Source organism: Centroberyx affinis, unplaced genomic scaffold, assembly GCF_046629955.1.
Source record: "Centroberyx affinis isolate AG114_WGS23_722 - 3 ecotype Tasmania unplaced genomic scaffold, CSIRO-AGI_Caff_v1 ptg004114l_1, whole genome shotgun sequence".
Taxonomy (NCBI): Eukaryota; Metazoa; Chordata; class Actinopteri; order Beryciformes; family Berycidae; genus Centroberyx; species Centroberyx affinis.
Genome location: NW_027281890.1, coordinates 593474 through 615905, shown reverse-complemented (window position 1 = coordinate 615905; position 22432 = coordinate 593474). Strand labels below are relative to the sequence as shown.

At 44.3% G+C, this 22432-nt stretch overlaps 2 protein-coding genes across 2 annotated transcripts; one reads left to right on the top strand and one right to left on the bottom strand.

The window, feature by feature from the left end:
• Positions 1–480: 480 nt before the first annotated feature.
• Positions 481–5498, bottom strand: rab5if (RAB5 interacting factor). Its single transcript, XM_071542479.1, has 4 exons — positions 5224–5498; positions 4478–4581; positions 4100–4229; positions 481–2042 (listed from the first exon to the last, which is right to left on the bottom strand). The coding sequence occupies exons 1-4, from the start codon at positions 5329–5331 to the stop codon at positions 2001–2003; spliced, it is 384 nt and encodes a 127-aa protein (XP_071398580.1). The 5' UTR covers positions 5332–5498; the 3' UTR covers positions 481–2000.
• Positions 5499–8216: 2718 nt separating this feature from the next.
• Positions 8217–22374, top strand: zhx3b (zinc fingers and homeoboxes 3b). Its single transcript, XM_071542501.1, has 7 exons — positions 8217–8449; positions 15097–16014; positions 16148–16249; positions 16429–18117; positions 18266–19045; positions 21061–21352; positions 21885–22374. Exons 2-7 carry the CDS (start codon positions 15268–15270, stop codon positions 21893–21895), a joined length of 3621 nt encoding a protein of 1206 aa, XP_071398602.1. The 5' UTR covers positions 8217–8449; positions 15097–15267; the 3' UTR covers positions 21896–22374.
• The last annotated feature ends 58 nt before the right edge of the window (positions 22375–22432 follow it).

Below are 22432 nucleotides of genomic sequence, written 5' to 3'. Positions count from 1 at the left end.
GGCTTATTTTCATATTTGGCCAGTAGATGACTGTCCAAACTGTTATGAAAAGAGGAGATGAAACTTAAAGGATCCCTGTGTGGAAACTGCAACTTTGCAGCAGTTGGATCAAGGTCAAAAATCAAACAAATGACTAGGAAATAAATACAGATAGCAAAAAGCAGAATACGATACAGATAACAAGAAAGGGGAAGCAGCATCGTCGGATTAACACTGGTATACAGTCCAGTGTAAGGGCATATGCAAGCTCATAACGTTGAACCATCAGCATATTGAATTCATCAGCCTAATGAAAACTAATGCACTAAATTAATTTCCTGTTATATGGCAATGAAGCAACACTCCATCTCTTTGAAAATGGAGGCCAAATAAAGCCCATGTTTAATGATTCCCAAAAGATTTCGATCAGAAAATACAGTCCTCTCAAACACCATCTGTGCATCTAGTACAACAGGATCATTACAGTCATCTTGCAAGAACTGTTTTTTAAAATTTATTCACTATAAAATACTGAGAAGTATGTTACATCAAACAAGATATAACATAAGTACAAATAAATCTGCGTAATACAATGTGGATTTTGACAAAAGGGACATTGTACAGAATTTACAGACATGTTTAAATTAATTTCAGAACATTAGGTAAGACTTTGATCTGGAAGCTACGTGTGAAGGAAAACAAACACAAAAAATTAAATTATTTCTAACCTCTATGCAATAATGCCATTGATGAAAAAATGACATCAAGACATACTAACAGCAAATCATGGCAGTGCACAGACCAGGTTTAGATTCAGTGGACATTTTGCATCTGACAACAACATGCATGTTTCCTTCCTCCTCTCTGAAGATTTGACTTATATGGATGGACATGGTTATTATTAGCGGCCAACTGATATATTGATTGCATTGATATTACTGGCAGATATTTGCATCGGCATCAGATATTGTCTGATATGTAAGCCTACATCGTATCAGCATTTGTTCCATCGATGAGCTCAGCACGAAAAGAGTGTGGTTTCGGCACAATGAGTTGTGGTTATCCAACATTTTCACATTTACTACTAGACCCTTGAGAAGAAAGCCAATTGATGGGTTTCATTCCAAAACGCTATATATCCAGTTTGGGGGGGATTAAGCTTCCTGAAAGTCACCAGTCAATATTTCAACAAAACAGATGAGTCCATCCTTGAAAACAAAGGTGTTAAATGGCTCATAACTTTCACAGTAAAGCGCTTTACTGCCATGCCATTTTAATCATTTTGTCAGCCCCAGATAACATGGTGGATATATCGTCTTGGAATGAAACTCATGCATGCATTTAGGAATTCTGGTCGAGACGGAGTGTTAACAGTGAAGCCAAAGACATAATCCATTACTCGTATTTTAGATCAGATATGGTTCATTTTCTCCTCCAATTAAACGTACCACAACAGACCACAGCTACCACATCTCACAGATCAATCGGGTCCTAATGATTATATGACAAGATTTAGTTTTTACTGCCCCCTTCCTGTAATTTCAGTGATCAGCTCAGTGAGAAGTAAACTGGGATGAATACACATAAAGATTGTTACATCTCCACAGTCTAAAAAAAACATGCTGGTATCACTCATCTAAAACAGAAGAAAGGCCCTTGCATCAAACTATTCCAGCATCACTAGAAATGCAGCAGGTCTCAGCAGAACCATTGCTTTCCATATTTCACTAAGTGTCTGATCAGAGATAATGTCGACGGCGGGAGGAAGGAAATATAACATTTGGGAAGTGTAATGTAAGATGCCTTGAAAAGGAACCCTCAAACTATCGAGATGTATTTGAACATGTTCATCATGGTGGTCTCGCCAGGATCTTGTTATTCGAACTACGATTTCCCAAAATGCACTGCACACTGAAAAGTCCTATGTTAGGAGTGTTGACACCCCTCAAGCCATGGAGTCTTTGTGTCTTGACAATTTACTTCAACGGAAATGTTCATATTTAGTGTCCGATGGATTCCTCTCAGTCATAATGTAGAGCTGTGTAAAATATTATCCACACCACCTGGTAAGAGACAGAGAAGAATAGATATACTGGTTAGACACAGATTATTAAATCACAAGCTTCAGGAACAGCAACATGATGAGGCATAAGTGATAACAAACACAAGGGAAATTCGTAAAACGGCAATAAGCATAGTGAACTCATTGCAAACCGACTAATGATATGCTGTAATACAATACACTAATTGGCCCCGATTTATGAAGGGAATGTACACTCCAATCTGATCTTAAAATGAAAATATGCTCATCCTCCCACATAAGACGGTATTTATCAACTATGGTACCACTGAGATCCTTTTTAACATCTGTTCTCAATGTGTGTACGCTCTTTTGAAGCGCTTCTCTGCATAGAGACACACAGCCACAGAGTAAGTCATTACATTAAGCATTACTAACTGAAACCTCCAACTTGAGTCTATGAGATCATTTTTAAATCATGAAATGTGACATATTATAGACCATAATAATAACACTGAAATGTAAAAATAAATTAGGCTAATTATTGATTCCTCCAAATAAAAATATGCAGCCATAATTCTCTTTTTATCAATGGATTGATTTCGTACACATTGCAACTAACGCTAAGTTAAATACGATTGTCGCTCCTCGTTGGAGTGCTTAATCCTGTTATGTTCACACACAGTTCGGTTATTAAGGAGAGTGACAACAACCGAACTCACTCCCTGAAAATTCAGGTATTGACAACCGAATTTGAGAGCGGATTCGGTTAGTCCGTGTAATGTGTACCAGAACCGGACTGGACAACTGGTTGGTACGTGACGTAAGGCACAACCATAGAGATATAACATAGTGTTATATCTCATATTCATAGAGATATAACATAGCGTTATATCTCTATGGGCGCAACACTCGTTACGTTACGTAACATTATCACCGTTATTTTTGAAAGAGACGGAGGTAAGTGGCGTGAGACATTCTCAAATTTTCTACATTGTGGTTGTTCCTACCAGTTCTGCGGCCTTGGGCCTAAATGTTGCGGTTAAAAGTATCAAGTCCATGCGGTGGAAAAAGAGAACATGGCGCCGCTGTCAGTGGCGGTTTGTTAAGATCTTATGGATAAATTGACGCCTCTGGTAACTGGTGTTACAGGTGTCAAGTAAACTGAAAATACAGGCAATGGTAGCCGCCATATTCGTAAACGTTACCCTGGTTACAGACATTCTTTACAACCATCGCGAGATCCGAGGAGTGGAGTGACTCCTGTTACCCGTAGATACACAGTCCGCAAATTTTACTCCGCTCTGCTCCAGTATGTACCACACATATGCAAATTCACTCTCGTTCATAAATTCAGTTGTCATTACCGAATTCTGGCAGTTTTTACTGAGTAATTGAGTAATTACTGAGTATCACTCATATTGCAGGGTGATTGTGTAGCATTTGCATTTAATGTAGTATTCAAATCAGATTCAAACTAGAACTACTATCTACTACTAAACTACTATCAGTATTCAAACTAGATTTAGGTGACTAGAGGTACACTACCAATAGGTGCATTCATTGGAGGCTAAATGTGGGTGTGTTTCAGTGGACTCAAGAATTCAATGCACCCTTTAAAATGAAGCTGTAAGTGTCAAAATCAAAGTTTCTTCGGATCATGTCAAACAGAACTTGTGATTTCGATGGCTGCTTCATAAATAAGGGCCATTGTTTCCAGAAACACCTTTGCATAATATGTCAACAAAACACTGATCATGAAGAGCTAGGCTTTACAAAGTGTACGTTTTTTGCAGTTTATATCTCAACAAGTCAGACTCAGACCATTAAAATCCTGGTCAGTTAACAACTGCAACTACAACCCAGCACAGTGGTGCTTAGTATAAAAAAAGGCCAGGAGTCGGATATCATATCCCACAATAATATCCATACAATTTGATTGAGACCCTATAGTATTCTTCCTTGTGCTGTCAACTCTGAAAACAAACAAGTGACCATGGGAAATATTTGGACCTCTATTTCCAAAGAAAGTCTGTACTGATTAACACATTTTGCAAAAGCAAAGTGGCAAAATGTTTGCAGAAATGTTTGCATCCCCACCAGAAACAGAGCAAAAGACGTCATGAAGCCTTCTTTGGTGAGTTCCCATGTGCCACCGTACTCCTCCTCGTCGATCTGCTGAAAGCTGCTGAAGTATACATACAGGACGCCAGCATTGATGATGCAGAATCTAGCAAGGTAAACACATTGGGATGTTAGCATATCAGTGATTTTTTAAAATGAGAAAGATCCTTTTGCTCCAAAACCTGAAGGCTATCAGTATGACTCCATAGCGTTTGTCAGTCCTACACTATTCGCCAACATAGTCAGTATGATCCTATACCATTTATTTAGCAATGCAATCAAATATGCAGAACTGTGAGCTCAGTCAAAAATGTAAGGTAGGGAAAAGGGACACTGGCTGTACTTAATACTTACATGGCTATTCCCAGAAATCCCTTCAGCGGCGCAACACCCCATATCACACCAAGGATTACTGCAATAATTTGCCGGATCCAGTAAATCACATCTAAAAACTCATCCTGTTCAAGAAAATAAAGAAACAAGATTAGAACATAAATTGGGTTATGCTGATACTAAATTTAGAACATTACATTTAAATGCATTAGCCTAGTACTGTGCAGTATGATCCGCTTAATTTCTTCCATTCTTAATAGAGATAAATCATTTAAGTCAGTTGTGAAAAATTATGTCTAGCTCTAGCTCCAGCCCACATACACCGACAGATTAACTGTTCATGACAGGGAAGCATGTAAAAGTGAATATTTCTACCAAAGCAAAACACTAGTCTGGAGGAACAATATTGAACTTTAAAAGTAATTTAGCAGCTCTGTTCCCTTTCATTTCACAAAGTAGGCAGATTATTTAAAATGCAGCACGATACGTCTTCTTCCACTTCTTGTTTTGCTGTTTAGAAAGCTCACGCAGCCTATCTTAATTATGCGATTATATTGATTTACGATGACAGCAAATGAACAACGGTAACGTAGGGGTTAGCTACAGTAACCGGATAATCGTTAGCATGATAGCTAGCTCCAGCTAGCCGTCTCTTGGAATAGCGAGCGACAAACTATGAAGTGGAAGGTTTCCTGATAAGTTTGGGGCAATTATGCATAACTGTACCAATATAGTGGCTAGGCTGACAAGCAGGGTAACTCACTGACCTTCTCCTCCCAGATAGCATTACTGTTGAATGCTTTGCTCCATGTGGACTGTTTTACACCCCCATTCACCAGATGAATCTCTTCTTTCCTCTTTGAGCTGTTCGTCATTCTTTGCTGTTACCGCCGGCTACACACGTCGAAAAGTAACGCTCCAGTTGTAATAAGTCCTCAAGCTAGAACAAAGTATCTAACGCTGACAACGGGAGACAGTATTTTGAAATCTTTGAAGGTGTTAAGGGAATAAACGCTCTGCTGATCTGACAGATTGCAGTCGCTAACAGAAAACGGACCGTTTGAGCATGCGCAACAATGTTTGACCCTGCCACTAACAACCAATGAGAGAGTGCGACGTCCCTGCACCGCCTTGGCGGAAACTCCACAAAATGGCGACAGAGACCTCTAGTGGTGAAGTTATGCTATCTCTCTCACCCCCTCTGTCTCTTTGTCTGGTTTCTGGCTGTCTGTCTCTGTTTCTCTGCCTTTCTCTCTTTGTTTCTTCCTCAATACCATCATCATGTTGGCATACATGTAAAGATAAAGCTCTGGCATTATTATTATTATTATTATTATTATTATTATTATTATTATTATTATTAGCTGTGTTCAAATGAGGAGACAGCAGCATCAGGTGGAGTGTTCCCCTGGATTGTTTTTTGTAGAGGTGGGGAACATGTGATTTTGGTTTTGAGATGCAGGTTTACTTCCAGTATTTCCAGTATCACTGTTCCTACAGCAGTTTTCAAATGGCTCATTTTGAATACTGATAACATCTGGATAAATTATGCAGTGATAGCAGTCAGTAAAATTAGACCCGATGATACATTTTCATGGTCTATTAAGCAGTGGGTGCAAATTTCCATTTGTGGGCAGCAGCTGCCATTAAATAACTTACTTAGAACATTGCATCCCACTTACTTACTTGCTTTTTCATTAGACAGCATAAAACTTAATGTAACCCAGTAACCTACGTGCCTTTAATCCTTCTTTCTTTTGCATATTTTTTATGTGTAGCCATGTGTGGATTCAACACAGCCTCAGTGGTTTAATGTATTTGAAAGTGTGTCTTAAAAACAAAAAAACCCACAAAGCTCACTGCACTTTTTGAAATAAAAAAAAAATCTGTTCAATATTCTGACATTTGTTCTGAGATAACGGCGGTCTGACCTGGCCTGAGGTACTGAGAGCCTTTGACATTGAACAACAACAAAAAACAAAAAAAGATTTCAAAACGTTAAGCATTACATTTTAATTGGCCGTAGGGCTTCATGGGTTTTAATGAGGAATGATTTTTATCTGTCAAATGTCTCAATAAAGGTAAAAATCCACTGGACAACTGTCTGAGATATCAACTATAATCATAGCAGGGATGACGCATTGTTATTCATTACTGTCCTTTAATAGAGGCCTACTGTTACTTAGCCTACTTACTTTGTGTCTCGTTGCTTTAGATGGGACATACTGTACATCCGCCACAAGATCCCTCCAGCTCTCTCTTGGGCTGTTTGGCAGCCAGATCATCTTGGGTCTCCCTTCCTCTCTCCTCTCTGGTGTCCAGCAGAGGGCCTCCTCAGTGACTGAGAGAAAGTCCTATCTAGCTCCATCTCCTCCCTGCCAACTCTTTGATTTGAGGTTAGAAAATCATGATCGGTTTACCATAATTGAACTGACACGTTCCTTTATTAACAAGTGTAAACAACTTGACGAGAAGTCATGATTGCCTGCTGACAGTTTCGTGATACATGGCTCTGAGAAAGCCCTGGTCCTAAAGGTAGCTACACAAATGAATGATTGACAGAATTATTGATTTTATATTGAGTAATCAAATTTGATGGAATTTAAAGAAAGCCCATGAGGTGAACGTTTAAATGTTTCAAAAATAAACTTGATTAAATTAGGTTCACAATATGGTGTCATATATCAAAAAATAAACTTAGAATATGATGAAACAAATTACATTGACTTGTTATGAAATTGAAAAAGAGGGTAATGCCCTCATACTCGAAATGAAATGAATGGAACTGTGAAATTATTTGTGAAATTTCAATCTGTTAGCTGTCAAACTATCACCTAATTAAAAGACCATAGTTGATATTACAATATATTTTTCAGCTCTGTGACCCTAAGACCTTTTTGTCAAAATATAGGGCCTTACATGCTATGGGATCAGCCTCAGTTTTATGTGGTAGATGTGTTTGCTTAGAGTCCCCCCCCCCCCCACCCACCCTCAGAAAGTGGGTGAGGGAAAAGTTCAATTCACTTTCTCTTTGAAGTCTTAAAATTGATCCATAAAGCACTGACTCATTTAGTATCACCAGGAGGAGGATATATCATCTTTGATTAGAGTCTAATTGCATAATGAACACTTCCTTTTCCTTACTTTTCCTTAATGAAAAATCAGTAGCCTATATTATACCTGGAACGTTCCCATAGGTAGTGAGTTTATAGTGACCTTACTGTACTTAACGGGATTTTCTATCTCCTATGGTATCACTATGATGACTTTAAAGCATGTCTGTGGTGCTCGATAGTGAGTTTATAGTGTCCATATCATAATTTTTAGTATTTTGATACCTCCAGTCGTGTTAGTATAGGATTTCCTGTGGTTTATATTTGACCTATAGTAGCTGCATGATATTTAGTACTACTATAGTTCTGTGTTGTAGGGGTTGGGATGGGTAACTTTCTCCAACTGGGTGTACTATCTCTTTAAGAGAGGTCACCTGCGGGGGAGGAGGGGGGTACAGGTGTGAGTCGGTCTAATATCACGGTAATTGAGGAAGGTTTTGACACTTTCCAAAAACTTGACCACGTCCCTGTCCCCGGGCCAGTGTCATCCGCGCGACGGTGGGACGGGATGCCTGACTCACTTCGCCTCTCTCTACAGTGGGGCTCGAGCTCTCACGCCAACTCCAAGTCTCCACCGTCAGTGACGTTTGCATCACGTGTCCGTCTCTTCCCTCGGTACGTCCGTCGTATTTTCCTCCCCTCTACTGCCTGCTTAATACTGAGAGCCACTCGAAATAAACAAGCGCAAAGGGGGCCGTTGTACCACCCCGGTTCCAGTGTCACGTTTACCACCGGTCGATGGAGCAAGGGGGCTTACACCTAAGTTGCCATCAATAAAGCCCAAACCTCCCGTCATTTATTTCCTCCACTGAACCCATATCATTGTAAACTTTTTTTTTTATCCTGCGCTGCATAAACAGTTTCACGCGGACAACGCCAGGTGAGTGAGGTTTTCTGGTATGTTTTCGCACAAGTGTTTCACCTTTCCCAAAGTTGTGTGAGCTATTGTAAAGCCTAACGTTACCTTTGCGGGCTGCGCTTTGGCTAAGCGGTGTTGGCCAGCTGCATGTCGCCAGCTTAAAATGGCGACAGCAAGAGGGGGGAGAGAGTAGTTTTTTGGGCTGGGGGCTTGCCTTTTCCTCCACTCTGAATTGGTTGCAATGTTTTAAAGATATAATGTGGACAAGCCCATTAAGTTAGGGGGCTCACTCCGCCTAACTTGAGCGGAAGATCAACACGCATCATTTTCGGAAATGTTTGACGCTGCGCTCTGGGACTTGAGTCGAGGCACTTTGTCTTTGTGCCATCTCACAAATTACCGCTATTTGTCTAATTATTTTGAATGATTGTTTGCATGTTAACCATGTGATGCCGTTGGTCTACATTAGAAACAGGCCTGTAAAATATTAGTGTAAGCAACTACCACGATTTCCCCATTTCGTCTAATCTTCTATGAATGAAGAAGTTGGCAATCATTTTGATCTGCCAATTCTGACTTATATTATTTATTTTGTTTCCTTATGGAAACTATATGAGTATAATTGATTAACTATTAGCATATGTTGTTCTAAGTCATAAATGGAGCTTAACTTATTACATTTTTAATTATTATTATTATTATTATTATTTTTAACAAGAATTGGGAGTTGATTAATTGTTTGCTTGATGTTTGTGTCCACAGAGTTTGAAATTAAGATATCATCCGCCAGACTTTTCATAAACTACACAGAGCCTTGTTTCAGTATGTATGTATGTTGCCTCACAGTCAGTTATGAGAACGCAAGCTGTTGCCTAGGTTATTTATCATGTCAGTGTTGTCATGAGTGTGTGACTCCAGGGATTAGAGCAAAGCTTTCCCAGACAGCTAATTTGTGTCTGATGTCCACGTGAGTCCCAACCATAGACATGCAGCTTAATCCAGCCATCTATTCATCACCCATGTCACAGCTATTACCCCTGGCATAAGCCAATTGCCATACTATTGTTGCTGATCAAAGATGGAATAACAACAGTGGGTCTGCGAGAGGGGAGTCCTTGAGGAGGAATTGGCAGTATTGGATTTTCCTAATAGCTTTAGAAGATTATTTTTTATAATTATTGTTATTATTAGTCCTTATAGGGCTGTGTTTTCTGGTGTTGTTGTGGTGATGGTTTGAGGTCAGTGGTTGTTGTGCATCTTACTGATAAGTCTCACTCAACCTAGTTTGATCTCTCTCTCTCTCTCTCCCTCTCTCTCTCTCTCCCTCTCCCTCTCCCTCTCTCTCTCTCTCTCTGTTTAAGTGTCCTCATGCCAGGTCTGCAGTTGGCACAGGTTGAGTTCATTTTTGTATGTAGAGTAAATCAGTACAAGACTGTACTGGAATCATATTTGCCCTGGCACCGCTGTTGTTTTGATAGCTTGAAGATCTTTTTTTGTTCTGATTTACTGTTTTTTTAAGCATGTAATGGTCAGCTGATGACCATTGATAATGTATTTGGGCATTATTTCTTTGTGCCAGTCCTTCAAATGGTCAGGAATTCGTTTTCATCAATGAGTTGCACCTCTTCTCTGTTTTGACCCATGTTAGGACAATATACCTGCAGATCTCTACCAAGTATGACCACAAAACCAGAGTCAGCTGCTAGTCAAGAGCCTTGTCACAGTATTGGAGAGAGCAGAGCGATCCACTCGTCCGTCCAGAGCAAGCAGGTTTGGGTCAGCAGTATCAGCCTCTGCTCTGCCTGGCTGGTTAACAGCCTGTGATGTCAGCCATTTTAGGTTGGACAGCATAGAGCATGGTGCTCCGCCATTTTTCTCTCCCTCCCCTCTCAGCAACCCAGTTTTAACGCATGCACTGCCAGTGGCCACAGCAATGCAGCCGTTTGCAACCCACGCAGCCATCCACTCCCTGACCTGAGAGCAGCCCAAATGGCATTCGGCAGCAGATGGAATGACACTGTAGGAACGCTGTCATTGAGGTTTTCTTATGGTTGCCAGAAGTGGATGAGAAATGTAGCAGCAGTGGAAAGAAAGTTCATATGCACAAAACATGTGAGCATTTAGTGTGGTAAGCCATGGGTGACAGCAGAGGTATGAGTGAGCAAGACTCTGGAGTTGATGGACAGTAGGAGCTTAGTAGGAGCTACGTCTATTTAAGGGGCAAGGAGAAGTAAACGGCGAAGGGTTTGTGTTTGGTATAAAGAGGAGTAGATGGTGAAGGATTTGTGTTTTGGTGTAAAGAGGAGTAGATGGCGAAGGGTTTGTGTCTTTGGGAATGGAGAGGAGTAGATGGCGAAGGGTTTTTGTTTTGGTATAAAGAGGTGTATGTGGCGAAGGGTTTGTGAGTACACTTGGGAATGGAGGTGGTACCTCTGTCCTCAGTGAAAGAGATGGCATCTGTTGGGGTTTGAGCCCTGTTGTGTGTATCCGTGCCTGGTTCGCCTACAGTGAATAGAAAAGCCCTGCGAGCCTCTGGTTGCTGCACACCAAGCCGAGCCAGAGCCATGGGGAGCAGGGAACAGGGCAGTAGCCCAGGCAGATGTCTGGACAGAGAGTCAGGCACTGTGAGTGAACAGGAAGAGACGCCATCAGCTCTGGCCAATAGCATGCCTTGGCGACAGCGACCACACCTAGCTGGGAGACATCAACACCGCGTGAGTGAGGCACTGAAATAGGAGCAGGGCAGGGACTCTCCAATCACCACTCACAGGGGTGTGTGGAAAAAACAAGCCCTGCTAGAGCCAGGGACTGGATGGCATACGAGGTGTGTGTGTGTATGTGTTGGTCTATGTAACTGTGTGTGCGTGTTAACACACACACGCATGTGCTTTAGAGAAATGAGCTGGTGGGAGAGAGGGGGTAGGAGGTGGTTGCCATGGGGACAGTAACACACCAGTGGCGCTGCCGACCTGTCTCCCTGGGCCAAACTTGCTCAGAGAGGGAGGAGAAGGAGAAAGGAGGAGGAGGGGGGGGGTGTGGGGGGGTGTGGAGGGTGTAGAGACGGTTGGAGACTGAGGGAGGGGGAGTGGGGGTGAAGAGACAGGGAAAGAGGGAGAAAAGAGGAGTGGGGAAGCAAGAAAGGGAGCACATATGGAAAAGGCTGTGCGCCTTGCACACCTATTCTCTGTCTCATCAAACACAACATTTTTTGCAGACAGAAACATTGGCAAACAGGCAGGTATCAGCATTACACCTGCATTTCCAGCTAGGGGGATAAGAAGAGAAGCTTAGTTAGCATATGCAGCTACACTATGCGGCTAGTCTATTCCAAGCTGTAGGATTTCTAGTGTGTGTGAGTGCTATTATTGGCCTGTACTCGGAGGATATAGCCCAGGCCTAGACAAGAGTCAGGCCAGGGGATGAAAGAAGGTCGTGCTGCATGGAGCCGTGGACGTGGGTATAATATAGGTTGTGAGACGGGACAAAAACATTCTGTTTGTGTGTCACTGGGAGGACTGTGTCTGACTCTCACACACAGGAAAAATGGCTGCCTCACTGCCTCAGTAAACAAGCCTCACACACAGGCATGCAGGCATCCACCCCCGCACGCCACATACACACACACACACGTACACACACATGCACACACAAACACGAACGCACACACGCCCCCCTCCTCTCCCCCCTCCACTCACAATCTCACAGGAAACCCACATGCAAACGCTGACACACATAACTGACACAAACACACCATCACCACATGGTCAGCCTATGCGCAATATTTCTGACCCAAATTAAAGTTGTTGGTCGATGCCCTCATACCAGTGAGTCAACAGGTCTGAGCCTGGCATCGCTGAGACAAGAACTACCCACTTCGACTCCCCCATAGCTCAACTTGTATTGCACGGGCCTACTCTCTGTTCTCACCTGCGCTAGGCCCGTGAATCTGAATTGGTTAGCTTTCAAGCTCTTTCTTTGATGAGGCATAACTTTTGCATAACTACTCTGTGGATGCATCTGCGAGCACAAACGCACAGAGTTGTGGTTTTGATTTTTGGCGTGCTGCTGTTGTGCGATATAAAGTCTATCCAGCAGTTAGTCGCAATTCTTGCACTGCCTTTCAGTCCTAACGGCAACTGGTGCTTTTCATAGGCGCTAATATGGTTGATGTATAGTTTGCGATATTTTGTGCGCTAACTGTTAATTTTAGCTTGGGTAATTTGCATGGGATATTGAAACACATGCATGTACACATACAGACATGGAAGCTCAACTCTCAGGTTGTGTCCACTGGCTGAAGAGCTCGGGGTGGAACATTCCAGGCTTCGCAGTGCAGCGAGGAAGGAGGGAGGGGGAGGAGAGGAGGGGAACGACTGTGTGATTGTAGTGTGGAGCAAGAGAGGGTGGGTAGAGGAGCGGGGGTTGGTAGGGTGGGGTGGTGTTGGCTGGGGGGGAACGGGGTGGTATCAGGGCAGAAAATTCCTCACTGAAACACCTCACTGCTTCCTCCACGACAGTTAACACCCCTCTTTTCCTTGCCTCCCTCCTCTGGTCTCACCCCAACTCTGCTGCCCATCCCCCACCAACCTCTCCCGTTCACTCTCCCTCTCCTCTCGCCTGCCGTCCCGAGCCCCCCCCACTTCTCGGACCCACGTGATGGATGGCTGGGACTGCCCACCCATAAGCCTTTGTGTTTGGTCATGTGACCAGCCTGCCTTGGCAGAGCCGTGCCCCCTGATGCAGAACTGAATGGCAGGGGTGTAGGAGGGGTGCACAACGGCCCAAGCCAAGGGCAGTTACTCTCTCTGGGGGGTACAGGGGGGAACAAGGGGCATCACGTTCCCTCCGCAGTGGCAAACTCCATTTGCCTGTTAACCCCTCACTCACCAGTCCAAAGAGAGGGGTAGCCTACTGTTGGTGGAAGAAAGAAAGAAAGAAATAGATAACAATACAAATTGTGATGTGAAATAGCACCCAATTAACACTTTCCTCTCTGGGATCAATACAGTTTCACAATATTGTTTCATCATTCTCTATGAATGCTTAAGAGCAGCAATCAAATTATGTTTTATCAATCATGGCGTTGGTTTCAAAACTTACAGACTCACGATGAGGATTACAGACAAACTGCATATTAAGTTACCAAAAAATACAGATTTACGCCCAGCCTAAAGCCTGGGTTACAATTTGAGTGTTAAAAATGAATGTAGAAATGCAAACACCTTTGCTCAGCTAGTGTGTGAAAGGGCATCTGTAGCACTGCAGCCCTGTGAGGGTTAACTGGGCTCTGAGCTAATGTACCGTGACCTTTCTGTGGCAAAGCAAGGCTGTGTGCGTGTTTGTGTGAGTGTGTGTGTGTGCACGAGAGCGAGAGTGAAAGAGAGAGAGCTATTGCAGTTGAGCAAGCCTGTATGTTTGGTTGTAGGGGAGCAGGATTACTGTATGATGAATTTGACCTATATTGCTCATCTGACAGAGATGGTGGTGCTGTGAAATTGTTGGTGCCAAGAGGTTAAACTTGGTCACTGATCTGAGACAAGTTCAGCATTTGAAGGGAAATGTCCTGGTTTGCACATGGGAATGGTAAGATTGTCGTAAATCTGGGCTGTCTACCAGGAAAGCTGAGTTTTGTTTGGATTCGTTGGTCAAGTATCATTGTATAAGGAGTGCAACTGGGGCTGGACTTGGACTGGCTTTAGGGGTTTCATGGCAAACTAACGTGAGACTTTGAGCTTTGGCGAGGTGTCAGGTCGGCGCAGAGTGGTTGGGAGAGTAATTGCCCTAGAGCTGTCCTCCAATACTGCATCACCACTTCGCTGAGGGAGTGGAGAGAGGGAGGAGAAGAGGGGCTTACACTCCTCACAGGAAGCTTCGCCATTTTGTGTGGAGGCAAGAGATTTAGAATATAGTTGAAGTTTGAATGCCTCAGTGAGAATGTTAAGATTCACGATTTTATGCCGTGCATACCATTACTAGGCGTGAACGGCACCTTTCCAAAGAACATCTGTTGAGCCACCTACTTGCACAATTGCCAAGTAGACCCTTTTCTTAAGCAACACATTCTCAAGCGAGTATTTCTGTAGCAATCTTTGGCAAGGCTTTTACTGTGTGGAGCTATGGAGGCTCTGCATTTTAAAAAAAATAGTGTGCGCTCCCTCTGTGGGGGTGTGTTTGAACGAGGGGAAGTGAGAGAGGGACAGAGTTGTGTGGGGGAGGGGAAAGAAGGGGGTAGACAGGAGCTCTCCCAAAAAGCCTTTAGTGAGGAAGCTGAGACTGAGCTTGTTTGAATGCCCCATAAAATAGATAGCCTTGAGTTTCATGGGGCAGGGGAGGTGAGGATTGCACCTAATTTTTATTGAAGAGTAACAAGGATTTTTAGGAGCTCGCTCCAGTCAAAACTCTTCACAAGACCTGATTACCATTTTTTTATATTTAACCTGAAAACATCCAGCCTTGCTTGAGTTTCATCCAACTGAGAAGAACTGGCTCATACTGCGTTGTGTAAAATATTTCACCTCCTTCTCTCCTGTCACACTCTGTTCTTCTCTCATTTGTATTCACAACTTAACCTTTTTATTGTGATTAACCAAAAAAAATACAGGTGTATCAAATTGTATGATGATTAATGATATCTTGAACTTAAACATTTTGTCCTTTCTCATTTCCAGGCTTTCCTTCTACATTGCAGTGAGGACTACAAACGAGTGAGCAGACCTATGGTCATGTCCCGCCATCCTCCTCCCCCTATGGCTGGTCTATAGTCAACCAGAAACGACCCATATTCTCAGTCACACCCCACTCACAGCCATTTAACCAATCCCCCACCCTGTTGTCACACCATGGCCAGCAAGAGGAAGTCCACCACCCCTTGTATGATCCCCAGCAAGACCATGCACCTCCGAGAGGAACTGGAGCAGGAGCCTCCCGTTCTCCTCCGCCAAGCCAGGAGCTCTGGAGGAGGCAGACATAGTCCCCTGGACCCAGGAGAGTGCTCCAAACCAGAGGCGGGGGACGCTGTCAGAGACAGTGCTGGCACCTACACCTGTAGGCCTTGTAACTTTGAAACCCATGACCTTAATCTGTTCTTGGATCATGTATACAGCGGGCACCCAGACTTCCGTGCCGACCCCAGCTTCTTCTGTGTGGACTGTGGGGTTTCTGCGCCCAAGTTTGAGGGGCTGGCCCTGCACAACGCCAGAGTTCATCCCAGTACGTTCAATACCACTCTGCAACTGAGGAAGAGAGACAGGAGAGTTGTGGTGGAGCAGAATCTGGTGATTGGGACAGAGATGGGGAAAGATAATGAGATTTCCATCACCAAAACCCCGATCATGAGGATGCTAAAGGGCAAATCGGAGCCCAAACGGATAGTGGTGTCCCACCCAGCCTCTGATGAGCCCTCCTCAGACTCTCACTCTGTCTCTGTATCCAGAGAGGCTGAGAGGAAAGAGACTCCTACAGTGACAGTCACCCATGTCCCCACCATTGTCCACAATGGAGCAACGACAAAGGTCACTCTGCCCTCAGCAATACAGATAGTCAATGGCTCTGGGACACTACCAATGCTCAAGACCGCCATCACACAGGTAGATGGTTCTGTCTCTTGGTTTGGCTGTCTCGTAATGATCTGTTTTGAATTTGCCTTAGAGTAGTTTCATTCAGATTCTTTGATTCAGATTGATTTTTTAAAAATTAATTATGTTTTTGAAATTCCCTTAGGTGGTTTCAGTGGTCCAGAACAGAAGCCTCCACCAGTCTGCCCCCACCACAGCCTCCTCGACCATGTCCTCCTCCTCTTCCTCTTCCAAAAATCTCCCCAAGGTAATCTGCTTTTTCGTCCCTTTTGTGGATTATCCTGACCTTTTGGCTTTTGACACACTGATGCAGTTATGTGTTTTAATGAAAGGTTATCAAAATTGACTGTCAGATAATAGGCAACTGTTATTAACTGATTTTCATCTCCTCTTCTCATTCCCTCTTTTTCCTCTCATGTTCGCCAGGTGATGATTCCTTTGAGCAGCATCCCTACCTACAGCGCCTCCATGGACTCCTCTTCCTTCTTGAAGACCTCCTTCAGTAAGTTCCCCTACCCCACGAAGGCTGAGCTCTGCTACCTGACTGTGGTCACAAAGTTCCCCGAGGAGCAGATCAAGATCTGGTTCACTGCCCAGAGACTTAAGCAGGGCATCAGCTGGTCTCCTGAGGAGATCGAGGAGGCCAGGAGGAAGATGTTCAACACCATCATCCAGACAGCACCCAGCTCCCAGAACCAGCGCCAGACTCAGAGTCACCACGGCCCAGCCCAACATACAATCACGGTTCTTCCTGCCTCACTGGGAGCCACCGGGATACCTCACATCCTCCAGGGATCTCTTGTCAGCCAGGGAGGGGTGATCGTCACCCAACCTATGACCATGGCCAACGGTATCCAGGTTAGCAGTGCTCCCATGGCCCTGGCCGTTACACCGAAGCCCCAGGCAGCAGCCCGCCCCATGATGCAGGCCCGGCCGACTGCTGCCCTGGTGGCAGACAAGGGCATCAGCATGGTGGTTGGGACAGTGGGCAGCAGCAGTAGTGGGAGCAACGTCATCAGCAGCAGTAATAGTAGTAGGAGTGGGGGAGGGAGCACTAGCAGTATTATCAGTAGTACCACCAGTAGTAGCAGCAATAGCAGCAGTGGGAGCACTAGCAGTCAAGCTAGTGTCATCAACCTTAGTCTAGGGAGCAGCAACCATAGTAATACCAATACCAAGGTCAGCAGTGTCAATGGCAAACACAACAGTGCTAATGCTGATTTCAATGACAAGAGCAATAGTAATGCTACCAGCAATTCAAACACTGCTAAAGGCAGCACTGACAGTAAGAACATTGATATCGGCAAGGCCAACAACACCAGCACTGTTAAGAGTAACAGTGACAACAAAGTTACCACTGATAATAAAAGCACCACGGACAGCAAACCTAACAGCAACAGCAAAAATGGCAGTAACGGACAGAGGAGCAAAGATACTAACAGTAGTAGCAACAAAAACAGCAACACCAGCACAACCAGTGCTCTCACGAGCACAGCTACCCAATCTGCTGTCACAACCACCACCAGTAACTCTCCAGGCATCAAAACAGAGGCCTCTTCTTCCCCTTCCTCCAAATCTTCTTCTCCCTCCCCTGTGGCTCCTTCAAGTGGCACGCCTGGCTCTCGGACAATCCCCAACACATTCCTGGACCCCAGCTTCTACAAGGGCAAGAAGTCTCAGGAGCAGCTCAACGCTCTGAAGGATAGCTTTCAGGTCAACCAGTTTCCCAACCAGGAGGAGGTGGACCGCCTCATTTCTCTGACTGGGCTCACCGTACGAGAAGTACGCAAGTGGTTTAGTGACCGGCGCTACCACTTTCGCAACCTCAAAGGTTCACGTTCAAGCACAGGCGGTCAGAATAAGTCTGGCACCACAGCTGGAGCAGGGAATGGTTCCAGTGCGTCAGGGAATGGTGCCGCTGGCAGTGCCTCCCCTATGGACTTCTTGGAAGGTAGCGCCACCTCTGGTGCAAAAACGCCCCAGCAGGGTTCTGCCCCCCTCAGCCCCACTGCCTCACAGACTCCCACCTCCCCCACCACGCCATCTCGCCGACCCCCCAGACCACCCTCTCCTGACTTCACAGCTATCCGCTACAAAGAGAGAGAACCTCACCAGGTGAGACTCTGCTCTTGGTGTGCAATAACAGTAACAACATGGGCATAAAATCAGTCAGAGATTTGCTATTTCAGTTGACAACAAAATGTGATAACTCAGTTCTTTTTAGGTTATTGACATCAACCATTCCTGTCTTATCTCATCCCAGGTAAGGGCGCTAGAGGCCAGCTTTGCCCAGGACCCTGACCCTTCTGGAGAGGAAGTGGACCGACTGCGAGCCGAGACCAAGATGACCCGCCGGGAAATCCACGGCTGGTTCGCTGAGAAGAGGAAGAGAGTGGCAGCTGAGAAAAAGAAAGAGGAGGCAGAGCGGGCAGTTAGAGAGGAGGAGGAGGAGATGGAAGTTGAGGGAGAAGAGGGTAAGAAAGCGGATGGGGAGGAGCGACAGAAAGAGGATAGTGCAGGTGAACTGAAAGTCAACCCTATTAAGATCAATCTGAAGATGCTGAAGGTGACAGAGGCCAATGGCAAACCAGAGAGTGAAGGGTTGGACAGCCCCACTATACCTCATCCATCCAGCACCACATCCTCCCCAGGCCCCACCCCATCCTTCGCCCCCAAACCAGCCCAATCCCAGTCCCCCAAACTTTTGCCCTCCTCCATCCCAAACCCCAAGCCCTCCCAATCCCCAAAACCCTCACCCATTCGAGGTAAGAAGACTGCAGAGCAGCTACACCTGCTTAAACAAGTCTATGCCCGGACCCAGTGGCCTAGCGCTCCTCAGTACGATGAGCTGATCTCGGCTACAGGGCTGCCCAGGCCCGAAGTAGTGCGCTGGTTTGGGGACTGCCGTTACGTGCAGAAGAACGGCCAGCTGAAGTGGCTTGAGGCTTACCAGAGCATGGTCCTGGAGGAGGACCTCCAGAAGGGGAACACACAAATCCTGCAGGCCCACCTTGATGCCCACGGCAGCCTGGAGGAATCACAGGTATTGACACAACAGTAAACAGTGTTAAGAGTAGTACTATAAAAATCTACCCTTAACAGAACTTACGTTGTTTTAGGGCAATTCTCTGAACATGAACAATTGTTAACTGTTCTAACTCACGGCTAGAAAGCTGAGAACCAAATGTTTAATCTGTGCTGCTGTCAAGAGACGCTCACTGAAGCTGCCCCCTATCCAATGAGAGCTAATAAGATATTTTTACGTCTTAACGGCCAAACAATGTTTACTTTAGCTATCAGTTCTATAACAGGCAATTTGCTCATATCCCAAGAAACTGTCCCTAAGAATAGAGTGGCTACAGAAAGTGTCTCTTGATGACATCACAGATTTGTTTTGGCATGATTGTTTGCAGCTTGGAGAGAGACGATCTTGGATGGAACAAAATGTGAATTCTGTTTTAGGGTGGATTTTACTGTAAATGATAATTCTAGCTTTTTCAAATGATATGCAGATGATTCTTTGGCCTGAGATCATTCAAATGACTGTAGCCCCTCAGAAAAACATCACATTCACTTACTAATGGTATATGGTGGTCACTTCACTACTGCAAATCAGCATTAGTCACCAGTACACATTTGTTCTATTCTAAATAAGGATATTTTGTCCAATTTTAAACATGTCATAGTTTTCTCTATGACTCAGTTATTTACCAGTTTTGTTGGTTACATTTTGCCGATGTTTCTATGTCTGTTATCTAGAAAAGCAAATCATGCCTTCCAGGTTCAACTGGCTCTGTGACTGCGCAGACAAGAGTCATCTGGATATTACATGTAAAAAATCAGCCCATAAAGCTTTCAAGCCCATACCTCGCTAAGAATATACTGTAAAAAAAAATTCATGCACTCAATGCTTGACTAAACCCACCGTTACACCTTGCAACTCGTGTTCAGATGTGGTTCGTCCATATCTAATTGACATTAAAAACGCATGTCAGCTATCCATGTTGAATCTGATTTTACCTTGCAAATATGCATTGGCAACAGGACAAATTTTTCTCAGTTTAAATGGTAACAGAGCATGTATTTCACTTTTAAATTTATTTGAAACAAATTGTCTTTGCCAATTAGAACAGGCCTACTGCAGATGATGATGATCATAACAATAGTTCAGGGTCAGGACAACTTGCGTATTGATATTAAAAAGTGTATTAATGGTTATAATAGATCTGCTTTTATGGCTCGCTGCTGCGCATGCATTATTTTTTAGTCAGGGAGTTCATAACCCCCCAAAACAGGAAGGTGGATACTTGCTGACACTTAGACTTGAACCTGGTCCTCAGGTTGAAGGACAGTATCGACTCACTACACCACCTTGTTGTCCATAACAGCTGGTTTTCCTTATTTCAGTGCTGTTAAGCAAGATGTCGATCACACAAGTACATTGTGGTATTCTGACAGTCTAGTACAGCAATAGAATGTACTTGTGAGCATTTGATGGTATGTCTTTTATCAACATTAACATCCTTTTATCAAATGTGCCTAATGTGTCAAAATGCCTCTCTGACTGCTTGTTAGTTTGTACATACAAGGAATTAGTGTATAAAAAGGTAGGAAGTAGAAAGTAGTATATAAAAAATTTAAAGTAGAAATTATGGAATAGGTCATGTACAGTATAACAAAACAAACTAAAAAATGAATTTAAAAAACAGGACTCGTATCTATACAGTATGCACATAGTTCTCTGTTGGAACCTGACTAAGTTCACTGATGGGAAGCTATGGAAGTCAGTAGTCGAGAAACAATAATAATAAGCAGTAATATATACAGATCTAGAGAATATTGCACCAAGATCCAGAGTATAAATAGGTATAAATATGAGAGCTGACTGAAATGACAGTAGGTGTAGATACTGAATACCAACGGTAGAGTCCTGTTGTCCAATTTTATTACCCATTGTTATACTTATTAGTAGTATTTATTTCATTGCATCTTGATTGCATTTACACCTGGATTTCCTGTGGTGAAGTAAGCTAATGCAGATTGTTGTGTGTGTGCCAGGTGCAGGAACTGGCTCAGTCTAGCGGTTTAACAGAGGAGCTGGTGCGACGTTGGTTCTCCACCCAAACATCTCCACCCCAGGCTGAACAAACTACTGCTGCTGCTGCTGACACGACAGGACCAAGACCAGTTACACCAGCACCAGAGCCGCGAACAACAGGACTATCTGGATCCTCCCCGCCGGAGCCACAGCAGGGCAAGGGCGAGGAGGAGAAAATGGAACAATCGGGGTGTGGCGTTGCAGAAGAGGCGGAGGAGGAGAAGAGTGACGAGACTGTGAATCCTACTAAAGGTAGTCTGCACGTCTTTTTGTAGTCGATACTGTGGGAATGTGGGTTATAAAGTTCCCTAAAGATTGACCAAGCAGGTTATTGCATGCCCTGTTACCGAGCCAAGTGTAAAAAAAAAAACAAAGAGTCTACTGTTTGTTGGTAACTGTTTAGGAGTTAGAATAGCTGTTTAGTTTTCATTTGATTCTGTGATTTGGGGGGGGGGGGGGGGGGGTGTCTGAAAAGTGGCTGTTAACATTTTGATGAATAGAGATGAATCACAGCCATGACTGTGAGTATTTGACACATTAGCGTTGAGGTGGAGCGTACGCGCAAACATACAGGATGATCATAATTAAAGTACCGGGGCATGCCATGACAGGTATTTGTTTTGAGTGTCCGTATGCACTTTCCTGCTGCTGTGTTTATCCAGGAGAGAATGAAGGTCATTGCCTGCTGTTTTCTGATCATATGGAGGAGTGTGTGTTGCCAAGGTTCTATATATATATATATATATATATATATTTATATATATATATATTTTTTTTACTACAGGAACAGATTGAAGAGGGAAGACCTTTTGTGTGAGGATGGAATTTGCAACGCAGGTGGTCTTTGTGTAGGGAGTCTGAGCGGAAGACAGCAGATGCGATTGTAACAGGATCACTGGATGGAAACGGACCTTGAAACCTTCCTACCCATCCCTCTCCTCCTCTCACTCGCACCCCTCGAGGTAGGCATGACCTCCCCCCCCACTATGTGAGATGGACACTAAAGCCACTACCCAACCCCTCCACCCACCCCCCCATCTGTTTGGTCTAACCACCTCACATACACACACTCACTCACACACCCTCTCCAGTATCCTCCCGGCCGCCATTTTCCCCTTCAAAGGAAGTTCCAGTAGAGACTGAAGCACAGGACTGGTGGAGGAGGAGGAGGAGGGAGGGGCCAGGCTGACTGGGGGAGGATTGGCTGCGTTTTTCTGCCGTGTTTGTTCCGCCTGCCTGCTGCGGTGGGAGGAAGAGAAGAGAGGAGGGTAGATTTGGAGGAGGGGGGGAAGAGAAGAAAAAAAAGGGAGAAGTGTGGTTGGAATTGAGACG

Coding starts and splice junctions, on each gene's coding strand:
- rab5if (XM_071542479.1), bottom strand. CDS start 5,331: ATGACGAACAGCTCAAAGAGGAAAGAAGAGATTCATCTGGTGAATGGG. Junction 4,582..5,223: donor ATGCTATCTGGGAGGAGAAG/GTCAGTGAGTTA, acceptor TTTCTTGAACAG/GATGAGTTTTTAGATGTGAT. Junction 4,230..4,477: donor GGATTTCTGGGAATAGCCAT/GTAAGTATTAAG, acceptor TTACCTTGCTAG/ATTCTGCATCATCAATGCTG.
- zhx3b (XM_071542501.1), top strand. CDS start 15,268: ATGGCCAGCAAGAGGAAGTCCACCACCCCTTGTATGATCCCCAGCAAG. Junction 16,015..16,147: donor TCAAGACCGCCATCACACAG/GTAGATGGTTCT, acceptor AAATTCCCTTAG/GTGGTTTCAGTGGTCCAGAA. Junction 19,046..21,060: donor GCAGCCTGGAGGAATCACAG/GTATTGACACAA, acceptor TGTGTGTGCCAG/GTGCAGGAACTGGCTCAGTC.